The sequence below is a fragment of the Nomascus leucogenys genome, chromosome 4, assembly GCF_006542625.1.
Source record: "Nomascus leucogenys isolate Asia chromosome 4, Asia_NLE_v1, whole genome shotgun sequence".
Lineage (NCBI taxonomy): Eukaryota > Metazoa > Chordata > Mammalia > Primates > Hylobatidae > Nomascus > Nomascus leucogenys.
Genome location: NC_044384.1, coordinates 42,510,885 through 42,535,816, shown reverse-complemented (window position 1 = coordinate 42,535,816; position 24,932 = coordinate 42,510,885). Strand labels below are relative to the sequence as shown.

General features: G+C 55.4%; 1 protein-coding gene across 50 annotated transcripts in view; it reads right to left on the bottom strand.

Annotated features, from left to right (window-relative positions):
* CELF4 (CUGBP Elav-like family member 4) overlaps nt 1-24,932 on the bottom strand; it is a 323,954-nt gene that overhangs the window by 70,142 nt on the left and 228,880 nt on the right. For 29 of the 50 annotated variants that reach the window (XR_004029635.1, XR_004029637.1, XR_004029636.1 and 26 more), the window contains exon 3: nt 9,931-10,009. Coding sequence is in view for 45 of the 50 variants with exons in the window: in XM_030810509.1 (XP_030666369.1) it covers nt 9,931-10,009 (79 nt within the window). In the remaining 5 variants the exon portion in view is untranslated. The remainder of the gene's footprint in view (nt 1-9,930; nt 10,010-24,932) is intronic. The other 21 variants (XR_004029638.1, XR_004029639.1, XM_030810515.1 and 18 more) reach the window with 1 other exon arrangement.

Here is a 24,932-nt window from a genome sequence, read left to right as displayed (position 1 = left end):
AAAAAAAAAAAAAATTAAGTCAGAAGGAACAGGGATCGGCTGGGCGTGGTGGCTTACCCCTGTATTTCCAGCGCTTTGGGAGGCCAAGGCGGGAGGATCATGAGGTCAGGAGATCGAAACCATCCTGGCTAACATGGTGAAACCCCGTCTCTACTAAAAATACAAAAAATTAGCTGGGCATGGTGGTGGCGGGTGCCTGTAGTCCCAGCTACTCGGGAGGCTGAGGCAGGAGAATTGCATGAACCCGGGAGGCGGAACTTGCAGTGAGCCCAGATCATGCCACTGCACTCCAGCCTGGGCTACAGAGCAAGACTCCGTCTCAAAAAAAAAAAAAAAAAAAAAAAAAAAAAATAGAAGGAACAGGGATCATTGAGAATAAAACCTCAGGGCAAAGGAATGCTGCACTGTGATCTAGGGAACCTAATGGCTGGAAATGCTAAAGCAAAAATGGCAGGGAATGTGGTCAGATAGGTGACAGAACTTCCTGACCATCAAGGAAGCCATACCCTAGGCGAGCAACTGGGCCTGGCCAGGAGGTGTCTAATCCTTCAGCCCTTCCTAATCTTTCAAACCGCCTGCACAGCGCCTGTCTGAGCACCACAGACTGTCTGGCCATGCTGTCTTATGTCTCATACAAACGTCTTGTGTTGTAATGTCATTTCTTAAACATCAGCCCCCAATAAACCTAGGATTCAAGTATACAAAAGATCTGTCAGGACATACGCTTGGCGCTGGTTGGTGTTCATGGGAAAACATGCCCACCTATAGCTTGAGAAATTCAGGTAGGGGATAGGACAGGACAGGCAGGCAAAGCAGGAGCCCAAGGCATGGAGAGGAGACCGAAAGAGGCTGTGGAGTTGTTTTACTTCTTAAAAATGTTTTAAAATGGAAGCTGGGTGAGAGGCAGACTCATAGGGTGGGGGTAGGGTAGACACAAGGGCTTCTGCCCACCTCCCAGGCCTAGGAGGTGCTGTGTCCTGGCCAAATGGGCAGGTAACTATCCCTCAATCCAAACTCCCCTTGGTTTCCTGTGATGCCTCCCCAGGACCCTTGGCCAAGGACATGGCTATGGAAGGGCTATGGTGATGAGCTGTGGGCGTCCAGGTCTGGAGCAGGGCTTGAACAAGGATATGTAGCCCCCAAAACACATATACAGGGGCCACAAGAGGAGCCCACACACAGCCCACCTTTCAGAGGCCTCTGTGGGACAGGAAGTGTGGAGGCAGGTGGGTAGGTGAGGGTGGGGGTCTCCAGCTCTGAGGGGCAGACTCCTTCTCCTTCAGTCACTGGACGCCTTCTCTCCCAGACTGCACCCTCCATGCTGGGGTGGGGTTAGCTCTGCTCATCCCAGGGTCTCCCAGGCAGAGTCCAAACCAACACCAAATCAGTGGGTAAGGACATGCTGGACCTGGGAGGAGGCTCTTAGTTTCTTATGGACTCAGTGTAATTTCAGATTAATTTTCAATGTGCTGTGGTCCCAGCCCTCTGGATGTTCCTCTGCAGCCTCTCCTGCCTGGGCCGAGGGCTTCCTCAGCAGAGCTCTGAGAAGTTTCTGTGCGCCCAGAAGCTTTTGTCCGGTGGGTCACTCGCTGACTCCTAAGATTGGAAAACTGACACTTCTGTATATTGAATTTTTGTAAAGCAGGGCCAGCTTGCACATCCAGTTCATCTGCACACTCGCTAAACTGCCTTCCTAGTGTGGGAGAGAATAGCTAGAAGAGTCTGGAAGGGAGAAACCCAGTACCGAAAGTCAGCAGTTGTGGCTAGGGGTCTCCCCAGCCATGCCCCAGAGCCTGTCCCACCGCAGCCACTGGACACTGCCCCCACCCAGGCCCGCACTCCACAGCTGGTGGCCTTCAGGCCCTTGAAGCCCTTGCAGACAACACGTTGTCTGTGTCTGTTTAGAAATAAAATAATGCTCGGAGGAGTAATGAGGAATTTAATAGGATTTTAAAAGCCGCAGGAACCGATAGGGCTACAGATGGTGGAGGGGCCGGGAGGATGCAATCGGCCACGAGTTTATGGTGGGGAATGTGGCCTCAGGGAGGGCCTGGGGGCCCAGTCACTGACATTGTGTCCAACCTCATTAGCTGTCCCAGCGGGACTCCGCTACCACATCAGTGCTGGCGCGGTGAGGGGGGACGCCCTGAAGACCCTGTGAAGTGTGCTGGGAGCACCTAAAGGCTGCAGGAACGGTGGACACTTGGCCAACAGCTGTCTCAGGGATGCCTCCCAGGCTGTCACACCTGACCCCAACCCTCTCATGCCTTCCTCGCCCTGCCAAGGTCCCACCAGAGACAGGCTGAGAGACAGGGACACAGAGACACAAGATGCGGGAGTGCAGGGAGGAAAGAAACAGTGGCTTCCAGTCACGTTGTGGCTCACACCTATAATCCCAGCACTTTGGGAATCCGAGGCAGGTGGATCATTTGAGGTTAGGAGTTCAAGACCAGCCTGGCCAACATGGCAAAACCCTGTATCTACTAAAAATACAAAAAAAAAAAAATTTGCTGGGCAAGGTGGCGGGCACCTGTAATCCCAGCTACTCTGGGGGCTGAGGCAGGAGGATCGCTTAAACCTGGGAGGTGGAGGTTGCAGTGAGCCTAGATCACACCACTGCACTCCAGCCTGGGTGACAGAGTGACACTGTCTCAAAAAAAAAGAAAGAAAGAAAGAAAGAAAAAAGAAAGAAAAGGAAAGAAAGAAACACGGGCATGGGCTCCCAGGTCTAGATAGGGAGGCCAAGGGAGGAAGATGAGCAATTCTGCAGGACTTGGGGAGGGTAGGGGAACATAAAAGAGGTTCATTCACCCTCTGAAACTTCCCAGGGGGTCTGCAGATAGCTTACTGCCACCACCCTGCCAGGGCCCCCTTCCTGGCTGGTGCCCCAGGCTGCTCCCCTTTCCGTCCTCCAGCCTCCCCTGCAGCTTGTGGGGGGGACAACAGGACATTCTCAGGGCCTGCTCAGCCCTGCCTGCCTTCACCTGCCCACCTTGCTTCTCCTGGGTTCAGTTCTCAGCTGCCTGCTTTGCTGATCTGCCCTGGGCCTGATAGAAGCCCCTGAAGGAAAATAGGCTTCCGTTGACCAGGGAGAGACTCGGGAGCCCCTCAGTGGTGGAACCTCCAGCCCGGGCCTCACTTGCCACAGCCAGAAGTGTGTCGTCGGCTGGTGGTTTCATCTGGCAGCTTCTCTATGCAATTGGGCCTGATTCTGCTGTGCAGGTGGCCACCTGTGTGTGTCTGTGTGTCGTGTGCTTTTCAGTTCTGGGTTCCTGGAGAGGGTGGCAGACCCTGGAAAGTGGTTTTCTTTCTTGCTGTGTTCCCTCTGGATGGACTCCCCGGTGCTAGACCCGCCCCCTCCCAAGCCTGTGCCTTGGGAGACAAGAGTTGGGCCCATTATCCCCAAGGCCCTGCTGAACCGAGCTTCCACTTGGTTCTCATATGGCCATTGGGTAGAAAGAGACAGAGAGCCCACAGGACAGACAGAGACAGAGGCAGACACAGGCCCAGAAACACGGACAAGATGAGCACGGGCAGGTGGCAGCCCCTAGGGAGTCCTCAAGTCCCCTCTTTCCCAGGACTCTCCTCCCAACTCTTCATGGTTTCTAACTTCTCCCCAGCCAGCCACCTTGCTGGCTTTTCTGTCATTTCGTGTTGATGAGATAAAACCAGTCTGTGCCCCACCCCAGCCAGCATCATCAAAGACCGTCCCCACCTCCTAGCAGTAACCATCACACTGGGGTTTAGCCAAACTGGGCCTTGTCTGCTCTGTGTCTGGAGGAGCCCAGAGTGCTGTCACACAGTTTTCCCATGAAGCACCCCCCAGTGTGCCATGCACTCATGGTCACTGAAAGAGGCACTGCAGACACACGCCCAGTTCCACACACACACCCAGGGAGGTGAGGAAGAAACATCCTCCCCAGGGACACAGGGGAGATAGCACGCATCTGCAGTCTGCTATACCTGACCCGGGTATCAGCCACTCGTCCCCTCCTTCAGGGCCCCTGTCTGGCTGCTGATCTTCTTCGGCCCACTGAGTGGGGTGGGCACACACCTCCGTTCAGCCCAGCAGCTTCCCAAACAAGCTGGCTGCCTGAGGCCATGGTAGTCAGAGCCTCTACCTCCTCATCTCTGACTCCCTGAAAGGAGGCCCTACAACCTGGCTGCAGGAGGTACCTTGGTGGGGGGACTGTCCTGTCACCTGGACTGAGACCTGGGAGGAGAGGAAGTGGTCAGGGCTGCAGGGCAGCTTTCTAGGGACACAGCTGAGCATGAGCCAGCTTTGGGGTCTTGGGGTGGGGTGTGTCTGCCTGCCAGGAGGCACAGGACACTGCAGTGCATGCCCTAGGGAGGTATCATCACCTCTGAGGGGGCCAGCTGCCATGCTCTCCACCTGGCTCTGTCCCTGTCCAGCATCACTGGTTAATGAATTGGTTTGCTTATATTGGGGATAAATCTGAGTTTAAATACAACTTGCTCCAGTGTGCTCTTGGGGATAACTGGATCCCCCAGGCAGACAGGTGGCTCCTGGGGAGGCTCTTCTTTGGCGTTCCTTCCCTACTTAATTGGAACCCCAGCTCCTGGTGGTGGTAGCAGGGGCCCTCTCTTCTCTTCCTGCCCAGGGACATTCCAGCCCTCTCTCTGTGATCTCTTACCCAGGATCAGTGCTCCTGCTTCCAATAGTGATAAGCCCAATCCCTTGGCCTTGTGTTCAAGGCCCCATTTTAACTTTGTGTCCTCACTGTATCCCAGCTCTCCACCTCTTGATCTAATTCCTAATTCCCACTTCCTTCAGGAAGCCCTTCCTGCTTGCTCCAGGCCACAGTGAATTCTCTCTTCTCTGACCCACTCCTACTCTGGTCTTTCATGTCTCATGGGTAGGTCTGGGAGCTCCTTGTCCAGCCTAGCCCTGCCTGCCTCACCTGGAACCCTGCTCCTCTCACTTCAGCCGCCTTGAGAATGGGCCTAAAGGTGAGACAAATGTCTGTGGTGCCTTCCCACTGCTCCTAGGCCACCCAGAGTCCGAGAAGCCCTCCTGGGAGTGAGAGGAATATAGGTAACCTGGGTTCTGGTGGCTGACAGGTAGGAGTTGGAATTTTGGTTCTGCCACTTTCTGTCTGTGTGCCCTGGAACGAGTTATCTAGCCTCTCTGTGCCTTCGTTTGTACCTTTAAGTGGGGCCAAGAACATCCATACCTTGAGGTTGCTGTATAAATTAAACATATTTCCGGCCGGGCACGGTGGCTTATGCCTGTAATTCCAGCCCTTTGGGAGGCCAAGGCAGATGGATCACCTGAAGTCAGGAGTTCGAGACCAGCCTGGCCAACATGGTAATACCCCATCTCTACTAATAATACAAAAATTAGCTAGGCGTGGTGGCGCACGCTTGTAATCCCAGCTACTCTGGAGGCTGAGGCAGGAGAATCACTTGAACCTGAGAGGCGGAGGTTGCATTGAGCCGAGATCGTGCTATTGCACTCCAGCCTGGACAACAAAAGCAAAGTTTCATCTCAAAAACAAAACAAAACCATATTTCCATAAAATCCCTAACAGTCAGTGTTCTGTAAATAGCAGCTTTGTGGATGATGACTCCTGAGACCCCCAGGTAAGGAGACGGAGGCCCGAGAAGGTGGTGTGCCTGAGCTGGAGCTCATTCCGGATAAGAACGTTCCACAAGAACAAGAACTGCATCCTGGACTCTTCCTGGACTCTTCCTGGTGCTTGCTCCAGTCAAGCACTCAGCCAGCTCCACTTCCTTCTGTACCTGTATCTCCACTCCAACCCCTCCAGAGGCAAGGCTGGCACTGCCCTCACACCAAAGACAAAAGAGCTCCCTGAACTGCTCCTGATAGGACAATCAGCCTCAGCCTGTCAGCCTCAGCCAGCAATCCATGCGTGTCAGAGACAGGAGCCCTGAAAGTTACAAAGCTGCTCCTGTGCACACAGACCTGCCAACAGTCCGCCCATGCCCATGCCCATCCCTAGATACCCCCATGCCTCACGCGTGTGGGTGGATGTGACCAGGAATGTGTCTAGAGGCCTGAGATGGGGGATGAGAAGGTGGACCACGATATGGGCATGCAGTGGGCTGCAGCCCGCTCTGTGCCGGGCGAGGTGGAGAGAAGCCTTCCTCCTGCCCCCTAGCCAAAGGTCCCAGCATGTTCCCCAAATCCTAAGCAGATAAGACATCTTTCTGTGCTGCTTATGAGCATTCAAGTACACCTGGAGGGCAGCTGGGGATGGGTGTCCTGTGTCCTCTGGGTTTTGGGGACTCGTAACCTGGCTCACTGCTGAGCCAGGGCTGGGGCTGACCCTCCCCCTCCTTCTGCGGCCACTGCCGGCTTCTGCTCCCTCGCACCACTGTGTCCCAGTCTTCCCTCACCCACTGTCTTCAAGGCCTCGCTCCCCGTCCTCCTCCTGCTGCTTCTCCCCTCACCTCTCTACTTTTCTCACCTCCTTCCCTTCTCTCCTCTCCTCCTGCCCGCTGCCATCATGCCACCTCCTCCATCCCTCTCCCATTCCTTCTCTCCATCCCCCTCTCCTGTTGCCTATTTCTTTAATCTTTTAAAATGTTCACTTCTCTCTCCCTTCTCCTTCTCCCCAGAAGTATTTAATGGCTATTAAATTATTTTAAACTAACTTTCTTCAAAAAAAACCACACAGCTTGGTGATAGTGCTGACTCAGGGCCATCTCACTGTTTAATATTGAATATGCAATTAATAGATAGATGTTCAGGTTTGGCTTTCCCCCCACCTACCCCCACCCCCCACTTTCTACTTCAAGAAGAATAAAAGAGCTGATTAATCTGGTTCGCGGCAAGTGTCAGCCGCAGGAGATATATGGGGGAAAGCCAAGGAGGTTAGCATCCTGGAGTCAGAGAGCTATTGCCTCTGAGGCAAGTTCAGGGAGAGAAAGGTTTGAGTTGGAGCCCAGCACGGCCTTGCTGGGCAGAGCGGATTCCAGACATCCCTCTCCAGTGCTGGAGAAAACGGCTTGGACTGTGACCTGCCTGCTCCGCACCAGATGGCGCCTCCTTGTGGCCCTCAGAGGCCTGGGTCGGTGGCCCTTGTTCATGCCATCCCCCCTTCTCAAGCTCTGGGATCGCCCACCTTCAAGACCAGACGTGCCACCTCCCCTGAGGCCTCTGGCTGCCCCCGCCTGGGGCATCTCCTCTCCGGAACTGCTGCTGGCACCTACTATCCCAGCTTTCCTGCCCATCCGTGAGAGCTTCCCTGTGCCACTGCCTCCTGGCCGGGCCGTGTGAACTGGGGGCTGCAGGTGAGTCACTGTGTGCCTGGGTGATGGTCTCCAGGAGACACCCCTCGCACTGCTGTGGGCCTCATGTGCCCTGGACGAGGCTGAGTGAGGATGGCACTCCTCTCACCGCCAAGGAAGGGACAGGAGCAGGCAGCACAAACCACATGGGCTTCGCTCACGTGGGCCCCTCACACCTGAAGCATCTTTACCCCTCAACCAACTGGACCTCGACTACCCGGGTCCTTAGGACTAGAGCACTCCATGGGTGTGAGGAGGTGTGTCTGTGCCCTGGGGCATGGGATCCCTTCAGGCAGCACCAAGACACCAGCCCAAGCCCTAGTGGGTAGGATCTGAGGTCCAGGTTGGGAGGGGGCCTGAGTCCTAGAGGCCTTGTGCCTGGGTCAGTGCCCTGCTGGGGCCGGAGGGCAGAGGCCTGACTGAGGGGATGAAGGAGTGTTCTGAGCAGGCCCAGGCCCCAAGGATGAACAGATCACCAGCGGCCACACCACAGCACCCTCCAGGACCACTGGCTCTCCAAATTTACAAGTAGCTATCGCCTACTCGACATTTTGCCCTTGATTTCCCGGTAAACTTTCTGAGGAAATGAGGGGGAGAGAAATTCCTCGGTTCCTGGCTGATCCAATGAGCAGGGAGAAACCCAGAGCACTGGGCCTGGGCCTGGGCCTGGGCCAGGGGAGGGTGGTGAACACGGACACTTGGGCCAGAGCCCCAGGACGTGGCAGGGTTGGCAGAAGCCAAGAGCCCCTGACTGGGAGGTGCAGGGCAGCTGTGACTGGCTGTCCTATCTTACTACCTGGGCCCTCATGCTGGACATCCCAGCCCTGGCGGGGGGAAGGGTAGGCTGGGGCCACCTTGGAGGCTGTACCTAATGTCGCCTTCTCAGGGCAACAAAAGGCCCCAACTCCGGCTGGGCGCGGTGGCTCACGCCTGTAATCCCAGCACTTTGGGAGGCCGAGGCGGGCAGATCACAAGGTCCGGAGATCGAGACCATCCTGGCTAACACAGTGAAACCCCGTCTCTACTAAAAATACAAAAATTAGCTGGGTGTGGCAGCATGCGCCTGTAGTCGCAGCTGCTGGGGAGGCTGAGGCAGGAGAATGGCGTGAACCCGGGAGGCAGAGCTTGCAGTGAGCCCAGATGGCACCACTGCACTCCAGCCTGGGCGACAGAGTGAGACTTTGTCTCAAAAAAAAAAAAAAAAAAAAGGCCCCAACTCCTTACCCTCCCCTTAGTGGCCTCATGGGTGTTCTCAATTTTTCTAAACCCTTTCCGGGCTGTTCCTGTCTCTGGCGGAAGAGCTGCCAAGGTCTCTCCCATTGTGGCAGGAGGCTGGAGGTAGGGAGCCACCGCCGGTCTGTCCTCTGGGAGTGTCTCACTTCTGAATGGCTGTTTGGCTCACTGCCCGGCTGTGCCTCTGTGGGAACTTGGGCTGGGGCCCCTAGCTGGTGGAGAGGACAGAGTCTCTACTTGGGGGTCATTCACCTGCTTGGAGCCTCCGTTTGGCCCCCTTCCCCGGGGAAGTGGCTGAGAGCTCAGTTCAGAGCAATGTCTGGGCAGGGCCCAGTGGGGATGAGGCTCAGTGTGAGTGCCGGGGGCTAGTGATCAGGAAGGACAATGCCCCCCTCCCAAGGAGGTGGGCCAGGAAGGGGGCATGTGGCAGGGGCCTGCACATTCTTCTACCCTGTGGGGCTGGTGAGTCTCTTTCTCTGCCACAGGTGAGGTGTGATGGGCTCTGTATCACTGGGGCAGTTTGTTGCGAGAGGAGCTGGTGCCTGGGTAGGGGAGGCCTGATCTTGGATGCTGGATGTATTTTCTTTGCCATGTCCTTCCCTTTCATTTTCTTTTAATGTCAGAGTATGTTTGAATCTCATCTAGGGGAGCCTAGGGCCAGGGCTGTGCCTAGGGTGGGCCTTGGTTACCCCTGTGGCTGGGATCGGGGGGAGAGTACAGACACACAGGCACTGTGCCAAGAGGATGCTGTCACTTGGTGACGGAGCTGCCCCTGGCTGGCCATCTGCCTGACCCTTCCAGCGGTGAGCCTCAAGGTGCTGCATTCCCTTACCCAGGCTCTCCACAGCCAGTCTCCAGTGGGCTCCACATTCTGGGACAAGCATCTGTGGAGTGAGGCTGTGTCCTTCCCTTCTGTCCCTTTCCAGACACCTGTCTGACTGCCTGCCTCTGTCTCCAGGATCTCTGCCTCAGTGCTGGCCTTGAGTGCCCACACTCCCATGGACCACTCAGATTTGCCTCCTGCGGCCTGAATCCTCCTACAGCACAGCTGCGACCACTTCCTATCTCCGTTCTGACTGCACAAGCCCCATCACGGTGGGGTTTTCCTTGGCGACACCGAGGTGGGCACACCCTTTTGGGTGTTTTAACGGAGAGGAGAAGAATATCCTGGGACATGGCACTTGTTTACTCAGAGAGGCACAAACCCCACCGTCTGGAAGACCCCAAACACCCCCCTTCCCTCCTGTCTCTCTCCACACCAGTCACCCAGAGCTCCAAAGCTCTGTCCCCAGCCCTCAGCCACGAGATCCCCAGAGGGGCAAGAGGAGGAGGCAGGGAGTCGCTGCATCACATTGCTGCATCGGGAAAAGGAGGGAGGAGTGAGAGGGGGAGGGGGAGGGGCAGAGACAAGTGGGCCCTCACGTGAAGGGGGCTGGCGCAGGCAGCTACTACCTCCTCGGCTCTCGCTGTCCGCAGGCTTCACCTGGATCGGCCGGTTCATCTGCAACAGAGCACAGGGGGACAGCATTATAGCAGGCCTGCAGGTGAGGGGACAGACACCCAGCACTCAGGTGCACAGGTGGATGTGAGTACACAGACTGCACCCACAGACATGCGCTCCCGCACGCTGCTGCAAGCACACACACTTTCACCAAAGCGCTGCCCGTCTCCCCTCGACGGCACGGCCCCATGGCCCCATTCTTTCAGGGGGTTGTCTCTGGACGGGAGACCTTGAGGTGCCTCCTCCTCCTACTCTGAGCAGCTCCTGCTAGCCTTTGATATCAGAATCTGAGGTTGACAGAAATGCTGGCCTGTCCCTCTGTGTCGCACAGGCCTTCGTGTCCCCAAAGCACACCCTTGGCTCAGCCCTGGTTCACTCAAACATCTGCCTTTATGGAAATGAGCTGGTCGCTGGCTGCAGATGGACCCCACCCAGGCCAGGGCATCCAGCTTCATCCCAGCCTGTACCAGCTCGCAGAAGTGGCCTGTGGGTCAGGCGTGGCCAAGGCTCTGGGCCGTCCAGCTCCGTGGTTAAAGCAGAGCTCAGGGCTGGGGCTCCCGATTGCGGCCAGGGCCGTTCTCTCAGGGAGTGCATGGGGTGGGCACGGCTACTTGTCCCCTGTGGTGTCTGCGTGCCAGGAGGACAGGACAGCAACGCCTGACTCCCCTAGCTGCTGGCCTCTCTCTTCCCTCTCGGGGATCTGTGTCAATGGCCCATTCAGGCCACTAGGGGTCTCTGGACTCCAAGCATCCTGGGCTTGGCTGCCTGGCTTCAAGGCTCACCGGGAGGCACCCAGGGTGGGTTCTACAGCCCGGAGGTCTCAGAGTGTTTTAAGCAATAAACATGAGGAGGATCACGCAAGCGGATTTTGACCTGATGTCTTCATCAGTGCTTCTGCTCTTACGCACCTCCCTGAGCCCTTCTTGCATCTGCATTTCTCTCACAAGCTCAGAGAGGCAGTGGGGCAGGTACAAACACCCCCATTTTAGAGATGGAGAGGCTGAGGCCAAGAGGCATTCAGGTGCTTCCCAAGGCCACCACGTGGCAGGACAAGGCTGGGAAGTGGGGCCTGCGGGGTGATTTCTGCATGTCTGTCCTGCGCTTTGAGACCTTCCGTTGCCAATTCCCTCCCATACAGCGGCTGGACCAGCCAGTCACAGGCTTCCTCCTACCTTCTGGTCTAGGACTTGAAGTGAGTTTTGGCTGCGTCAAGACAACTGGGTGGGGGAGTATGGGTGCCTGTGACTCAGCAAGGTGAGCACAAGGCCAGTGGAAGGGCAGAGCCGCGGCCGGGAAGGACAGAGATGGGAGGCAGGATGCAGCCGACAAGGAAGGAGGCACGGGTAGCCAGAGGCAGCAGGGGAGGATGCCAGCGCCAGCCCACCGAGAGGGGCCAGGGTGTCATTGTTGTTCACCACCAGGTCCCCACTTGACATCCCTTATGGAGTTGGGGGGAAGCAAGGTGCTTTGTTCCCAAGCCCTGGCAGCAGAGAACACTGCCATGTTACAGCAAATTCCAATCACAGGGAGAAGGAGGAGGAACGTAATGAAGTTTCTGGGTTCCCCATGAACCAACTGCTTTCCAGTCTTTGAAGGAAGGATCCAGAAGGCCACCCAGGCATTTGGCTATGGGAGAGGGGCTCCAGGAGGGAGCCAGGTCGCTCCTGGTTCCCTGTCCAGTACTGTTTGGGACTCAGCATCTCACCCTTTCCTAGGCTGCCGTGTCCTCCTGGAATGCCCCGCCCTCCTAGCCTTCCCTTCCCTGAAACCTGTGGCATTCTTCTCCCCCAAACAGGTCTTAAGGACTAACCTGGACCCAGTTCCGGCCCTGATGTTCTCTTGGACAGATTTCTACAGCTTTTCTGCTTATGTAATTTTACAATTCTCTGAGGTAGGGATTATTATATCCATCTTTTCAATGAGAAGAACAAAGCTCTGAGGAGCGGCAGAGCTGGGAGTCAGCCAGGATGAGTAGGCACATGAGTGCTACCAATACAAGGCCTTTGCCTTTGTCATATTTTATCTCAGTTGACCTCAGCTGCTCCAGGAGGAGGGGACCAAGGAGGAAGCAAGTGGGAAAAATACCCATCCCATAAAGGGAGATTGAGGCCAGGTTCTTTGGGCCAGCAAATCAAGTATCTTTTCTGCCTGACTCCCACCCCACAAAATCTGGCCCCACCATGTCTTGCACCACTCCCACCACACATCCCGGCACCTTCCTCCCCCAAGTCCATTCCCTGGGCCTTCAAGCTCCCTGCTGTCCCTCCCAGCCTCCTCCTCTTGACAGTCTATTCATTCTTTGAGCCTAGTCCACTTGGCTTCTGTTATGGACTGAAGTGTGTCCCCCCAAAATTCATATGGTGAAACCCTAACCCCCAATGTGACTGTATTTGGAAATAGTGCCTTTAAGGAGGTACTTAAGGTTGAATGGAGTTATGAGTAGGGCCCTCATCCCATATGATTGGTGTCCTCACAAGAAGAGGAAGAGACACCAGGGACGTGCACACAGAGAGAAGACCATAGGAGGACACAGCGAGAAGGCCGCCGTCTTCAAGCCAGGAAGAGAACCCTCACCAGAAACCAATCCTGCCCACACCTTGATCTTGGACTTCCAGCCTCCAGAGCTGTGAGAAATACATTTCCATTGTTTAAGCCATCTGGTCTGTGGTACTTTGCTGTGACAGCTCTAGCCAACGAATAAGCCCCCTAGTTCATGAAGCCTGGTTGGTACCCCATTGGGAAGGGTACTACAAGGAGCTCCCTGTTTTCCATTAAAAAGGTACACTCAAGGCTGGAAATTGACTTGCAAGTGGGGATGGTGCTTAGGTGGCCCAGGCCTCCCCAAGGATCCATAACACCCCTGAGAACAGGAACAGCTGCTATACGTATCACATTGCTAGATCATCACAACTTCTCCTGTGATGTATGCAAATAGATTATCTCTAACTTCAGTCAAGGAAATGGAGTTTCAGATAGGTTAAGAAGTTAGCCTGAGGTCACAAAGGTTGTAAATGGTGATATCAAGATGAACCCAGGACTCCTGACATCTGCCTACTCATTTAGGAGATGCTGGGAACAGGTGGAATGGGCTTGGGATGGTCCAGGAAAGTTCCAAGCAGAGGCCAGGAGTGTGGGGGAAAGAGAGGAGAGCAGGGAGCCAGATGGGGAATTCAGGCTTCCCCTGCAAGGATGGGGAAGGCCTGGCTGAGAAGGGGCAGGCACAGGGGTGTGAACCAGAATCTGTTGGGCTTTGCCGCTCTGTCCCAACTGGGGAGTGAGGCCATTCCTGGGCAGGAGACTCCATTCCTAGGGCCAGAGCATGCTAGGCAGACCCCACATCCCTAGGGGCCTCATCCTGTGTGGGAGGAAGGCTGGGACCACTGGAGTAGGCTCCTTTCCTGGCACCTCGTTTCTGTGTTTTACGGCCAGTCTTCTCTAGTCGGGCCTGAGAGCAGCTGGGGTGAGTCCTGCAGATTGGTGTGGCCAGGATAGAGCTATTTCTGAAATGACAAGTCCCATTTTCCATGGTAAATTAAACTGGGCAAATGAAATCTCCCTGTGTCTGGAGACTTCCACCCTAGAGGCCACCCCAGTCGCAGGCAGCCAGCCCACTGTCCTTGGCACCTGGGCACCTGTGATGCTTTGGCCTAACATCCCTGCCCCAGGAGCCTTCCCAACCAGACGGGCCCTGGATGGTGCAGGCAGACCTCCTCCATGGTGTGCTGTTGGGCTCACCCCTCACACACTGCTTCTCTCCAGTTTTACTGTGGGCTTTCTGACAGCAGGGACATGGAGTCTCATCCAGCCTCCCAGCTGCCTTCAGCCAGGGGCTAGGCACCTTCGGGGTGCTCTAAACAGATTGGTAAAGGAGAACTGAATTGGTTCCCATGCAGCCATGGCTCCTGGGGTCATTTATCATGTCCCCTTACAATCTGATGGTGGTCAGCATCCAGACAGCCTTTGAGGGTCTTGTCAGAGAGGTGCCGGGCTAGATGGTGAGATAATATACGGCCCTGTGCTTTCTTAATTCTCAGCAGAAATAAAGTGTCAGGCTTGGTCAGGAAGATTTCTCAGCTGGAGCAGGCTCTGTACAGGTGGCCCTGGCCTGAAGAGAAACCTTCCTCCCTCCCCTAGTCCTCAGCCAGCCTCACCCAGCCCTGACTCTGCCCTGAAGAGGGAGGGGGATGGAGCACATCTGTCCTGGGAGAGGAGGCCGGACCAGGCTGTGGAGATCGGGAGAGAACAAGGCAGAGCAGGACGACAGAACGAGGGGAGAGGTGAAGAGAATACCGGAGAGGGCGAGGGCAAGGGAGACCAGAGGGGTCAGGGGAAGGGCCAGGAGAGGAGGGAAGAGCCAGGAGTGAGACCCGGAGGAAGACCAGAAGGCCAGTTGCCATTTCCTTGCCCTTCTTGTAACTTTGCCCCCTGGGACCCTGGCCATGGCCTCAGGACCCTTTTGGTGCTTTTCCTGCCCCCATCTCTGCTCCTCTGTCAGCTACTCCTCTCCACCAGCGCGCTGTCCTCCCCAGAGGGCCCTGGGGCTTGTGGCTGCTGGGAATCTGGGCTGGGAGGCAGGAGCCGTCCTTGCTGATTCTCTTTCAGAGATGTCCTCAGTGTCCCCATGGAGGCCCCGTGGCCTTCAGTCGGTGTCTTCCTCCAGGTGCCTGAAGGGGGTTTGGTGAGCCGGGCCTGCCTTCCCTGGGTCAGGAACAGCTACCTGCAGCTTCCCTGGAGGCTCCTGGGGTCGGTGCTCTGGAGACATCACAAACCCTTGTGACCGTGTTTCTACTTCCAGCCGGGCACCCCTCTGGGGGAGAGAGTGGGCCTGGCCCAGATCTGGAGCTGTCTCTGCTCCTGCCTGCGGCAGGGGGTGGGCAGGTGGATGGCCCCTTTCCTCTTCCGCTCAGGCTCTGCCTCCCTTCCCCCTTCCCATCCCTCTGCCACTTTTTGCATCAACACATATCCATGCATTAAACAAGACATTCCATTAATTTCTTCATCATCATAACTTAAGCTGGGACATACCCTTTAAATATTCATTCAGCTATGAAAACTGGGCATTAAAATTTTAATAATGTCAAGCTCATTTGAACCAGCCTCCTTGGGGACGATTATGATACAATTAGAATAAATACAATGATTGAGCTGGTCGAAAGGCTTCACCTGTCCAGTGTGGCTCCCTCTGGAAGGGGAGGCCTGTGGCTCGTGGGCAGACAGACAGACAGGCCAAGCTGCTCTTTCCTGACTCCCTCCCAACCTTGCCGCTTCCCCTGCCTCCTCTTGCATCTGGTTCTGGTTCTGTGCTGCCAAGTCTACTCCCACCGGCCTCTGCAGGTCTCTGCTGCCTCCTTCCCCAAGCAGCAGGGTGCAAGGGGCCCCTCCCTGTCTGAGAAGGTGGCCCTGATTCACCCCATCAGTTCCTACTACTCCTTTCCTGGTCCTGGTATGACCTGGGCTAGCTCACTGGGCTGGAGAGCGACATTTTCCTGACTATACAAGTCTCTTCTCTCCTACCTTACCGGGGCTCCCCGAGGCTGGAATGAGCACCCTGCCAGAGCAGAGCCAGCCTATGTGTGGGGTGTGGAGCCCAACTGCATTCTGCCACCAAAGGAGGGGAATGTCTTCACCTGGCTTCCCCTTCAGCAGCAACCACTGTCCTGAGGGTTGGCCTGGAGGTTTGGGATGGGGCTGAGCCTCCCTTGTCCTTCACTGCCTGATGCCTGCTTAAAGCCAAAGCTGAAAAAGCCGGTGGGGGGAGAGGGAAGGCAAGGGGGGGTCCACTCCTGCACTCATCCTGTCTCACTCTCCCTAGGGACAGCTGTCACCGCCCACGGGATCATGGGCCCTCCTTGGAGCTGGCCCCTCGTCCACCTCTGTGCCCTCTGCTTCACGCTGGGCCCCAGCAGGGCCCCCTCACCCAGTGCTGTCTCTGAAATAATGGAGTTGACTTTCTCCCCACCTGGAAAGCTTCCCTGTCACTCCTCATTGCACCCAAACCCTCCTATTCCCCCAAAGTCTAGGTTTGAAGCTTGCCTCCTACAGGGAGGCTTCCTGATTTTCACACACGAACCTGCACTACTCCTTTCTCTCTCTCTCGTGCATGTGTGCATGTGTGTGACAGAGAGAAAGAGAGAGGGAGGGAGAGAGAGAAAGGAAGACAGAGATGGAGAGAGACTTACTCCACAAACAAGAGCGGAGATCAGGGGCCCTACTCATGGATCCCCAGAGGCAACCTCAGGACTGTGCTTCTTCCCTGGAGTACGTGTGTGCAACTGATTAGTGCTATGTGACATCACAGACATCCTAAAAGAATTCACTGTGGCAGGAGCAGGGGGATTCGGATTGAATGAGATCATGGAAGAAATGTGCAAGAGCAGGTTCTCAACGAAGCTCAGCCTGCGCTGGAGGGTGGGGACCGATGCCCCGCAGGGAGCTGGGGAGAGGGAGGATAGGTGCTGGCAGCTGAGGTGACTGGGCCATGGGATGGCCAGAATGCTCTCCAGAGTGACTATTCAAACCTCAGAGCTGAGGGTCCTTCTGGTTCCTTTTGGGACATGTTGGAGCCTGAAGATACCTGGCTCCCTGCTCAGCAGAAGGGCTCACCTCGCCAAGCTTCGGAGGAATACCCTGGAGACAGAGATTCGTATCTTCCCCAAACAGACATAATTTGCAGCCTTCACCAGGAAGGCAGCCCTTACCTCCCTATTCCTGTGTGGTCTCTGAGGAGGGGCAGTCCTTGACCACCTACTTGTGAACGTGCTTGTGTGGACTTGGCCCTGCTCGTCATCTACCCTGGTGTTTTAGGACAACACCAATTTGTATCCACCCAGAGAACTCAGGTTTTATGCTCTGCCCCCCAACCCCACCCCAGCACACACGATGGTCATGGAAACAGTGAATCAGCAGACCTGCATGCTAGAGCTTACTGGGAGGGTCTGTGCCCTAATCCCACCAGCATCACTGCTCTAAGAAAACAGACATAAATTGTAGGTCCCCTTGTTCCAAGCGCCAAAATAAAAAGTGTCACGAAAGTACTAAAATATAAAGCTTTTCCTTTCCTTCTTGGTCTTGCTCACTCTCTCAACTTATCATGGTACTTTTTTTATTTGCTATTTGATGTCATTTCAAGTAAAGAAAAGTATAAATTTTAAATTATTAGCACAGACTTTACAGTTCATCTTTATTTTGTGCAATGCCAGTTTTAAATGCAAGTATCAGAGCATTTACCTCCTATGCAGAGTCACCAAAATTTCAGTTTGTATTTTGTGGCTTATGCCTGGAGGGTGCCTTCAGCTGGAAACGCAAGCCAAACTCAGGAAGGCTGCAAGAGAGGTCCCCTAGGCAGAAGGAGTTCCCAAGGGATTTCTGCCTCAGACATGGGGACCCTCGCAGGCCCCTGGAGTCCCACCTGCAACCTGGGATGCAGCTTGGGCCTGAGGACTACGGGGCTCCCTTCTCATTGGCCATGGACTGATGTGTCAAGCCCCAGCTGAGGGTGGGCTCTGAGAAGTCGAGCCAGACATCACCTCTTCCCATGGGCCCTCGGTCCTGACCCATGGTGGACAGAAAACTTTCAAGGGTATTGTAAACTCTGTGCCTGGGACATGCTAGCTATCTGTGCAATAGGCTCATCTTTGCTGAGTCATGGCCTCTTTTGGCTGGCCAGATGTGGCACAGCACGGCAGCCTGGGCTACCACAGAGTGAATGTGACCAACCCTGACCCCCTTAACCTGTGCCTAGGCCACTGCTGGCTGGTACAGCAGTGATTGCAGGTGGGACTCTGGACATGTGGATTGCAGGTGGGACTCTGGACAGGTGGGACTCTGGACATGCTCTCCTGGGCAGGTGGAGAGAGGCTGAACTACGCATGGGCAGAGACTCCAAGCCCCATGGACTTCATTTGCAAAGCACAGGTTCAAAGATAAAGTGTTAAGAATTTCAAGATGGAGACTGCAGAGCACGAAACCCAAGCGTGGGACTCTTCTAAGTGTGGGGCCCTGTGTGGCCACACTTGGTTGCCTGCCCGTGACACTGACCTGGGGGTGCCTTTCTGGGTCCCCATCTTCATCTGCCCATACCAGACATCAGGCGTTTTGTGGATCATCAGGTGTTTTAAGTATTGCCCAGGTCTGTGCATTAGTGCTATCTCCAGAAAGATCATCAGTCCATCTTTTAAAGATAAGCTTTGTGCAATTTTGAGGGGATAGACCAAGAATTTTTAGCCATAGGGATAAAAGCCTGGTGATGCAACCAACTCGATAAGGACAGAGAACTCACCAGTGAGCTTGTGGGGATCAAAGGTGGGTTTGCTCTCCAGAGACCCTGCCCTCCACCAGAAATTTGTCTTCCCGGCGCTTAGCAAATTGTAATTAGCAAATTAATTAATGATGAAGTTATTTGTTTAAAGACCCAGGAGGGCAGGGTCTGAATCACAGGCTCTATTGAATTCCAGGGGCTGTGCTTAGTCGGCTTGGAGTCGCTGTGGGAGGAAAGAATGAACCCTTGCCTGAGGGCTTCTGCAGTCCCCTAGTGAGACTGGATCCCAGGGGAACCGCAGAAGCGGCACACATTATTTCTAGCTTGTTGTAAATATATTAATGCTTTAATTACCTCCTTAATAAATCGCATATGGTGCATTCCATAGAGAGGGGTTAGAGATTCAAGAAATCTCATCTGTTGTCAGCATAAAATTCTGACTCCAGGACACCCTCAGCAGTGATTTCAGAGACACCTGACAGATTATGGATCTGTCTGTCTGTTTGCCTCCACCCTGAGGAGTTCCCGATGCCCACGCAGGGCCCAGCATGGCCCCGATGCACAGTAGGTGGTCAGGAAGTACTGATCAAATGATGACTGAATCCTCCATCACACCCTGTCACGACCCTCGTTCCCTCCTGCCTCATCTGTGCCCTTGCAGCAAGAGTGCCCAGAGGCCAGAAGTGGGTCACCACCGGACAGCCTTGTTTCCAGCCCAGAGAGAAAGGCCCTTTAATCCTCCCTCCTCCAGCAAAGTGGTGTGTTGCACCTTTGGATTAGGAAGGGTTTATTGAAGCGGTGGCGATCATCTTTTAGAGAGACAGCCAGTGAGCACCGACCAGACAGAAGAACCGGAGGTTATTGTTAAAATATGCAAATCCAGAGCCTATTAAAATGCAAACCCTCCAGATAAGATTTTTTAATAAATTTGGTCTCTGCTCCCACTCCCCACTCTGAGGAGGCCATCTGATGCTTGTCGGGTCAGGACACATACTGGCATGTAGGCCCTGTCAGCTCTTCACCCCTCTCCTCATTCAGACTTCCAGCGCTGCGCTGCCTGGGCAAGGCTGGCTGTCCCTTCTTCCCCCAACGCCCTGTCCCTTGAACAAAGCACTTGAGGTCGTGTCAGGGTAATCTGCAGACATGTCTCACCATCTCCCCATACTGGCTGCATTCCATTTTTCACCTCTCCTCTCATAGCTGTGTCGGCAAAGTGAAGTCACAAGCCTTTGCCTCCTCCTCCAGCAAGCCTTCTGTGATTGGGTCCACCCAGTTACACTTACCGCCTTTCCAGTCATCACCTCTGGACTCACTTTCTGTCAAAAGTAGCCCTCAAGGGGACGATGGGAAGGTCGCTGAGAAGCTGCACAGGCTCCCGAGTATGATAATGATATGGCGGGGATTCAGTCTGGACTTGGACCTACCGGCTTTGAGTCAGGGTGGAAGGAGCCAGGTGTGTGGATTGGTGCTGTGTGCCTGGCTGGGCGTGTGCACTCGGGTCTCGGAGGCATGAGCGAACTGCAGTGGGAGAGGGTTTTCAAGTCCTTCCCATGCTCCAGACCTTCTGTTGACCTCATGACAGGCCTCAAGTCCTTCAGTCCTTCCTGAAACCTGATGAATCAGGTGAGCAAACTCATGGGGTGGGCAGGGTGTGGATGGGGTGGGGGCAGAAATAGCCACCAAAGACCTGGAGGAGAGTGGAGGGAAGGGCCAGTGGGGTGTGAAAGTGTGTGTGGCAAGTCGCCGAGGGTGGGAGGACAGGCAGGCAGGTGGAGGCGGGGAGGATCTGGTGTGGCCATGGAGGGCCTGAGCTTGTAGAGTAGGCGGCGGGAGCCCCTGTTAGTTTGCAGACAGCATTGTGCACTAGGACTGCGTTTGGAAAGAGCAAGGAGGCAGCTGTGCGTGCAGGAGGTGCAGGAGGTCAGAGGTGACTGGACGGAGGTGCCCGAGACACCAAGCAAACGTTTGTTCAGTTCAAGAATGACCAGCAGAACTTTGGCACCAGGTGCCTTCCCCACCTGTGGGAAGACAGGAGCCTAAAGCTTGTGCATAGGAGGTGCTTGATGAATGGGCCCAAATTTCCCCAGGCTGCCTTTTATTCTTAGTTGTAGAATGACCCCTCACTCCAGTCCAAGCCTGGCCTTGTCCACCGTCCACTTGCAAAGGGTCTGGAGGATGTGGGGTGGGACGCAGTGGCCTCCGTCCAGGCAGCATCCTTTGCAGCCCAGGTAGCCTCATTGGTCCAGCCCCCCACAAATAGGCCCGGGCAGTTGCTATGCTACAGGCAGCTCTGCTCAGCAGTGTCCAGAAAGAAGCGGTGAACGGCCCTGACACAGCCTGCTGTTGGGCCGGCTGGGGCTGCCTGCTCCTCCTTCTCTCTGCTCTCCCCACTCTCTCCCATCCCTCTCCGAGCCTCCACCCTCTCCTATCTCTCTACAAAATGCTTTCCCCTCACCTAAGGGGCAGGGCTGGGTTGGCACAAACAAAAAAGGTGCCCCTCACAGTGGTCAAAATTCCCTCAAGAGGCCCAGCCCCAAACGCACTGCCGGTTTCCCAGACGGAGGGAGGGAGCCCCTCCCTGCTAGGGGTTTGGAGCCATGTTTATGGGTAGAAGCTTCCCGCGCGTGGCAGGTGAGGTGGAAGGACACGATGAAAATCACCAAGATGGAACTGGTGGACCCGTGACCATGCTGCTGCTGGGCTGACGTGCCCCCACCTCTCAGCCAGAGCTCCCTGAGGCCCTCACCGCCAAGGGCAGAGGGCTCTTTGTCTCCAAGCCCCATGTCCGTCTTGCTGCTCCCGCGAACACGCCAGGGCTGCACTGGCAAGGGTGGGAGGATCCTTGTGGTCTTAATTAAGATCTGCTGCCGTGGCAACCAAGCTAATTAGCCGGCATGGCCGGGCTGGGTCGCTAACCCTCTTCAGGGTGGGGGAGCGAGGGTGTGCAATTTTTTATATAACAGTAGTGGATAGATAATTCTGATGAAACAGGCCCTGATTTAGTTGTGAGGCCTGGATTTCGGTCTTAGCTCTGCCATATACTTGCTCATACAAGGCGGGGCTGTTACTTAACCTCTGAGAGTCGTATCCACGTATCCCCTCATGGGGTGTGGAGGGGATTAAATATGATCCCTCAGGCCAAGCTCTGAACATTGTGCCTGGCACCTAGTAAGAGCCCAGGAAATAAGCGACAGCTACCCTCTCCGTCCTCCCCCTCCACTCCCTCCTCTCCCTCTTCCCCCTCCTCTCCCTCCTCCCCCTCTTTCCCCTCTTTTTATTTCTCCTCCTCCTCTCACATCTTCCCTGCCTTTCTTAGTATTTTCCGTCACTTTTGAGGAATACCTAACATTTGATTTTTTCCTTTCCACTCTGGAACACTCAGGCTCTTTTGGACTCTGCCGAACTGAAGATGTTGGACTCTGTGGGGAAGAGCTGAGAATGGGGTGGGGAGGCCACGCCTCATGGAGAGGCAAGATGCACCCTGAACTGAGGTTCTCATGGCCCCATTCTGCCCGCACTGCCTCTCCTCCACCCTGCCCCAGCTCTGCCCTCTCTGCTTGGTCTACCAGCACTGAAGCTGTTGTTGTGATGGGACACAAACTGCATCCATCCATCCATCCATCCATCCATCCATCCATCCATCCAGTGCTTACTGAGCACCTCTGTGTGCCAGGCCCTGTTCTATAGAATTGGATGGCACAGCAAACATGAGTGGCTCTTCCCTGAGGGAGCCACCACCCAGTCTCCAGAAAGGCCTTGCTGGGAGGGCACCGGGTCCAACCTTCCTGAGCGCTGGCTGTGCACTGTTGCCTGATTCCCTGAATGCCCAGCCATGCACTCCTGCACTTGGCCTCCCACTCTCCTGAAAGTCCCTTCTTTACCTCTGATGTGTGGCTCTTGGGTATTTACTCACACACGTATAGTGTTGGAGTTAGGCTCCCTCCTGCATGGGGCGTCCTAATCCAGGATGGCCAGCTCTAGTGATTAGAAAGGAGGCATTTCTAGCCCCAACTCATCTCCCATGCATTTTCCCTCGTCCACCCTGCCTGGTACCAGCTCCCCACTGGGCAACTCAAGCCCGTCTTCCAGAAGCTGCCCCCAGTGCTGGGCCACTATGTAGCTCTGAGGTTTCAGTGTCTTTCTTCTAAACTCCCAGGCCTCCCTTCTGGGTTTCTAGGCCTGTCACCCTGACAGCTCACAACCATCTAGGAGCCCTCAGATGTGGGGTGCTGGGCCTGGCGAGGGGATCTCTCCAGCTGTGACTGGCCCTTCCCAGCCCACAGTGGGACCACTGCCTTCGGAGATTTAGAGCACACTGGCTGGGTGGGAGTGAGAAGGGGGTGGCATTGTGGCCACTGGCGGCTGGACGGAGACCCTTGTCTGTGTTATCCAGGGCCCAGTCTCCCTTCCCCCTCCAAGCCCTCCCCTGTGTAACTGTTCCCTCCACTCCCCCGGGACTGTGGACTCTGTTTCTAAGCTGAGCCTCTCCACGGCCAGGAGAGGTGTCCTGGTTCCACCCCCACCCTGTCCTGACCCAGGGGGGGACAGCTCCTTTCTCTCTCCTGTGGCTCCCGGGCCTCAGTCTTAGGCCTGGCAAGAGCAGGAGAGAGTCCCCAGGCATGTTAAAAGAAAAAACAAGGCCCACACCAAGTAAATGACAAATCGAGAGGAAATTGCTCTTAATCCCTACGCCACAGCCTGATGATGCCGGCCAAGCGCAAACCTGAGTCATCCTAGAAATGGCACCGACATTTGCTTTTTAGAATTTGTTTTGTCTCTGCGCTTTAGATTTAATCACTCCCTCTCTCCCTCCCTCCCTCCCTCCCTCTGCTCCCCCCTCTCTCCCTCTGCCCCTTGCTCTCCCGTTTCCTAACATGGGCCTGCACCGCCAGCTCGTCCAAGTCTCTTTTCCTGGCCTTAATTAACACAGCTCTCCAGCTTCCAACAGGCTAATGATGAATCGGGTTAAATTCCAGACAACAGCCGCGCACCGCCATCAATTAGCCATCTCCGGGGCAGCTTCATTAATAAGCATCGATCACGGCCCTCCTCCTGGAACACGCCAGGGTCTCTGGGTCACGGGCACTGCCTGCAAGGGTGTCAGGCTCAGGTGTGGGTGTGAGCATGTGTGCGTGAGGGCTGGAGTGTATGGTGAGGGGTCTGCATGTGAGTATGTGTGCAAGGATGCGGGTGGGCCATGTAAATGGGTGACTAGGAGTGTGTGAGGGTGTGTGTTGCATGTGCAAATGCATGTGTATGCATGTCCACGTATGAGTATGCATGTGAGTGCGTGCAGTGTGTGTGTGGAGGTGTGGGGGTGACTGGGTGTAGGTATGGTGTGTGATGTGTGTGCTGTGTAAGTGTGGGAGTGTGGTCAGGCATGGTCCCCTGCTGGCCTCCACTGTGCCCTCTCTAGCTCTCCTCTGAATTCCCTGTCCTCCCTGGCCTGTGTCTGGTCAGGTGGCTCAGGTCCTTCTCGACCCCTGAACATCAGGGTTTTCACAGGTGCGCTGCCCCTAAACCTGCCCCACTCTCCTCTCCCCTTAGAGACTCTGCCTGTGGCTCTCTCTTCAACCTTCACTCCCTTGGAGGTAATTCCAAAATCTCCACCGCCATCCTCTCCCCTTTCCTTAACACATGCTGAATGACTGGTCATTCTCCCTGGCATGGCCTCCAGCCCAAGGCCTGACACCCGCAGCCTGCTGGGGCAGGAACATCACTGCCACTGCCCAGGGGCCTGACTCCCTCCCTCCAATACCTTCTGCTCCCCTAGCTTGGACTCCAACTCTATTCCAGCCATTCATACTCTCAGTCTTGACGGTCCTGCATTCAGCCTCCTCTGACATTCTTCGCAGCGCACTTCTGAGCCCTGAGGAGCAGCCCCCACCTCCCCAGATCCTAGCCCATCTCCTCAGTCTGCTGGCCACACGCCCCACAGCTGGCCCCAGAAGCCTCCCTCAGGTAGGGCTCACAGCCAGAATGCGCCCCTCATGGCTGTGGTGAGTGCCAGTCTCCTCCTCTGTCCTTTTCTCTATCCTGTGTAGGGCCTCACTCTGTCACCCAGGCTGGAGTGCAGTGGGCTGAGGCTCCTGCCTCAGCCTCCCAAGTAGCTGGGGCTATAGGCATGTGCCTCCACGCCCAGCTAATTTTTAAAATAATTTTTTTGTAGAGAAGGGGTCTCTGTTGCCCAGGCTGGTTTTGAACTCCTGGGCTCAAGCAATCCTCCCGCCTTGTCCTCCCAAAGCTGTGATCACAGGCATGAGCCACCCCATGTGGCCTATCCTGTGTAGTTCTTAGCATGGCCTCCCCTCCACAAGCCCAGGCCCCCAGGACACCTCAGTGGGAATTTGTCCACCCGCCATTTCTGAAAGCCTGCTATGAGGGAGTGGCTGGGGTCACCCTCAGACTCATACGTGTAACAGTGTGCCCAGAGAGCCCACAGGCCCTGGCACACGTACATGCCAGCAGGGATGGATGTGGCCTCCTGAGGTGGCCACCAGCAGATCATTTTCTTAAAGGTTAATTAAGAACCTGAAGCTGGCCAGCGTGCGTGGCCGATGACGGTGGATGCGGCGTCTCTCCAGGCCATTAAACACTAATTAGGTTTGGAAAGTCTACCGAGCTCCTGAGGTCTCGTCAAGGCAGGCGCTGGCCCTGTGGTGCCCT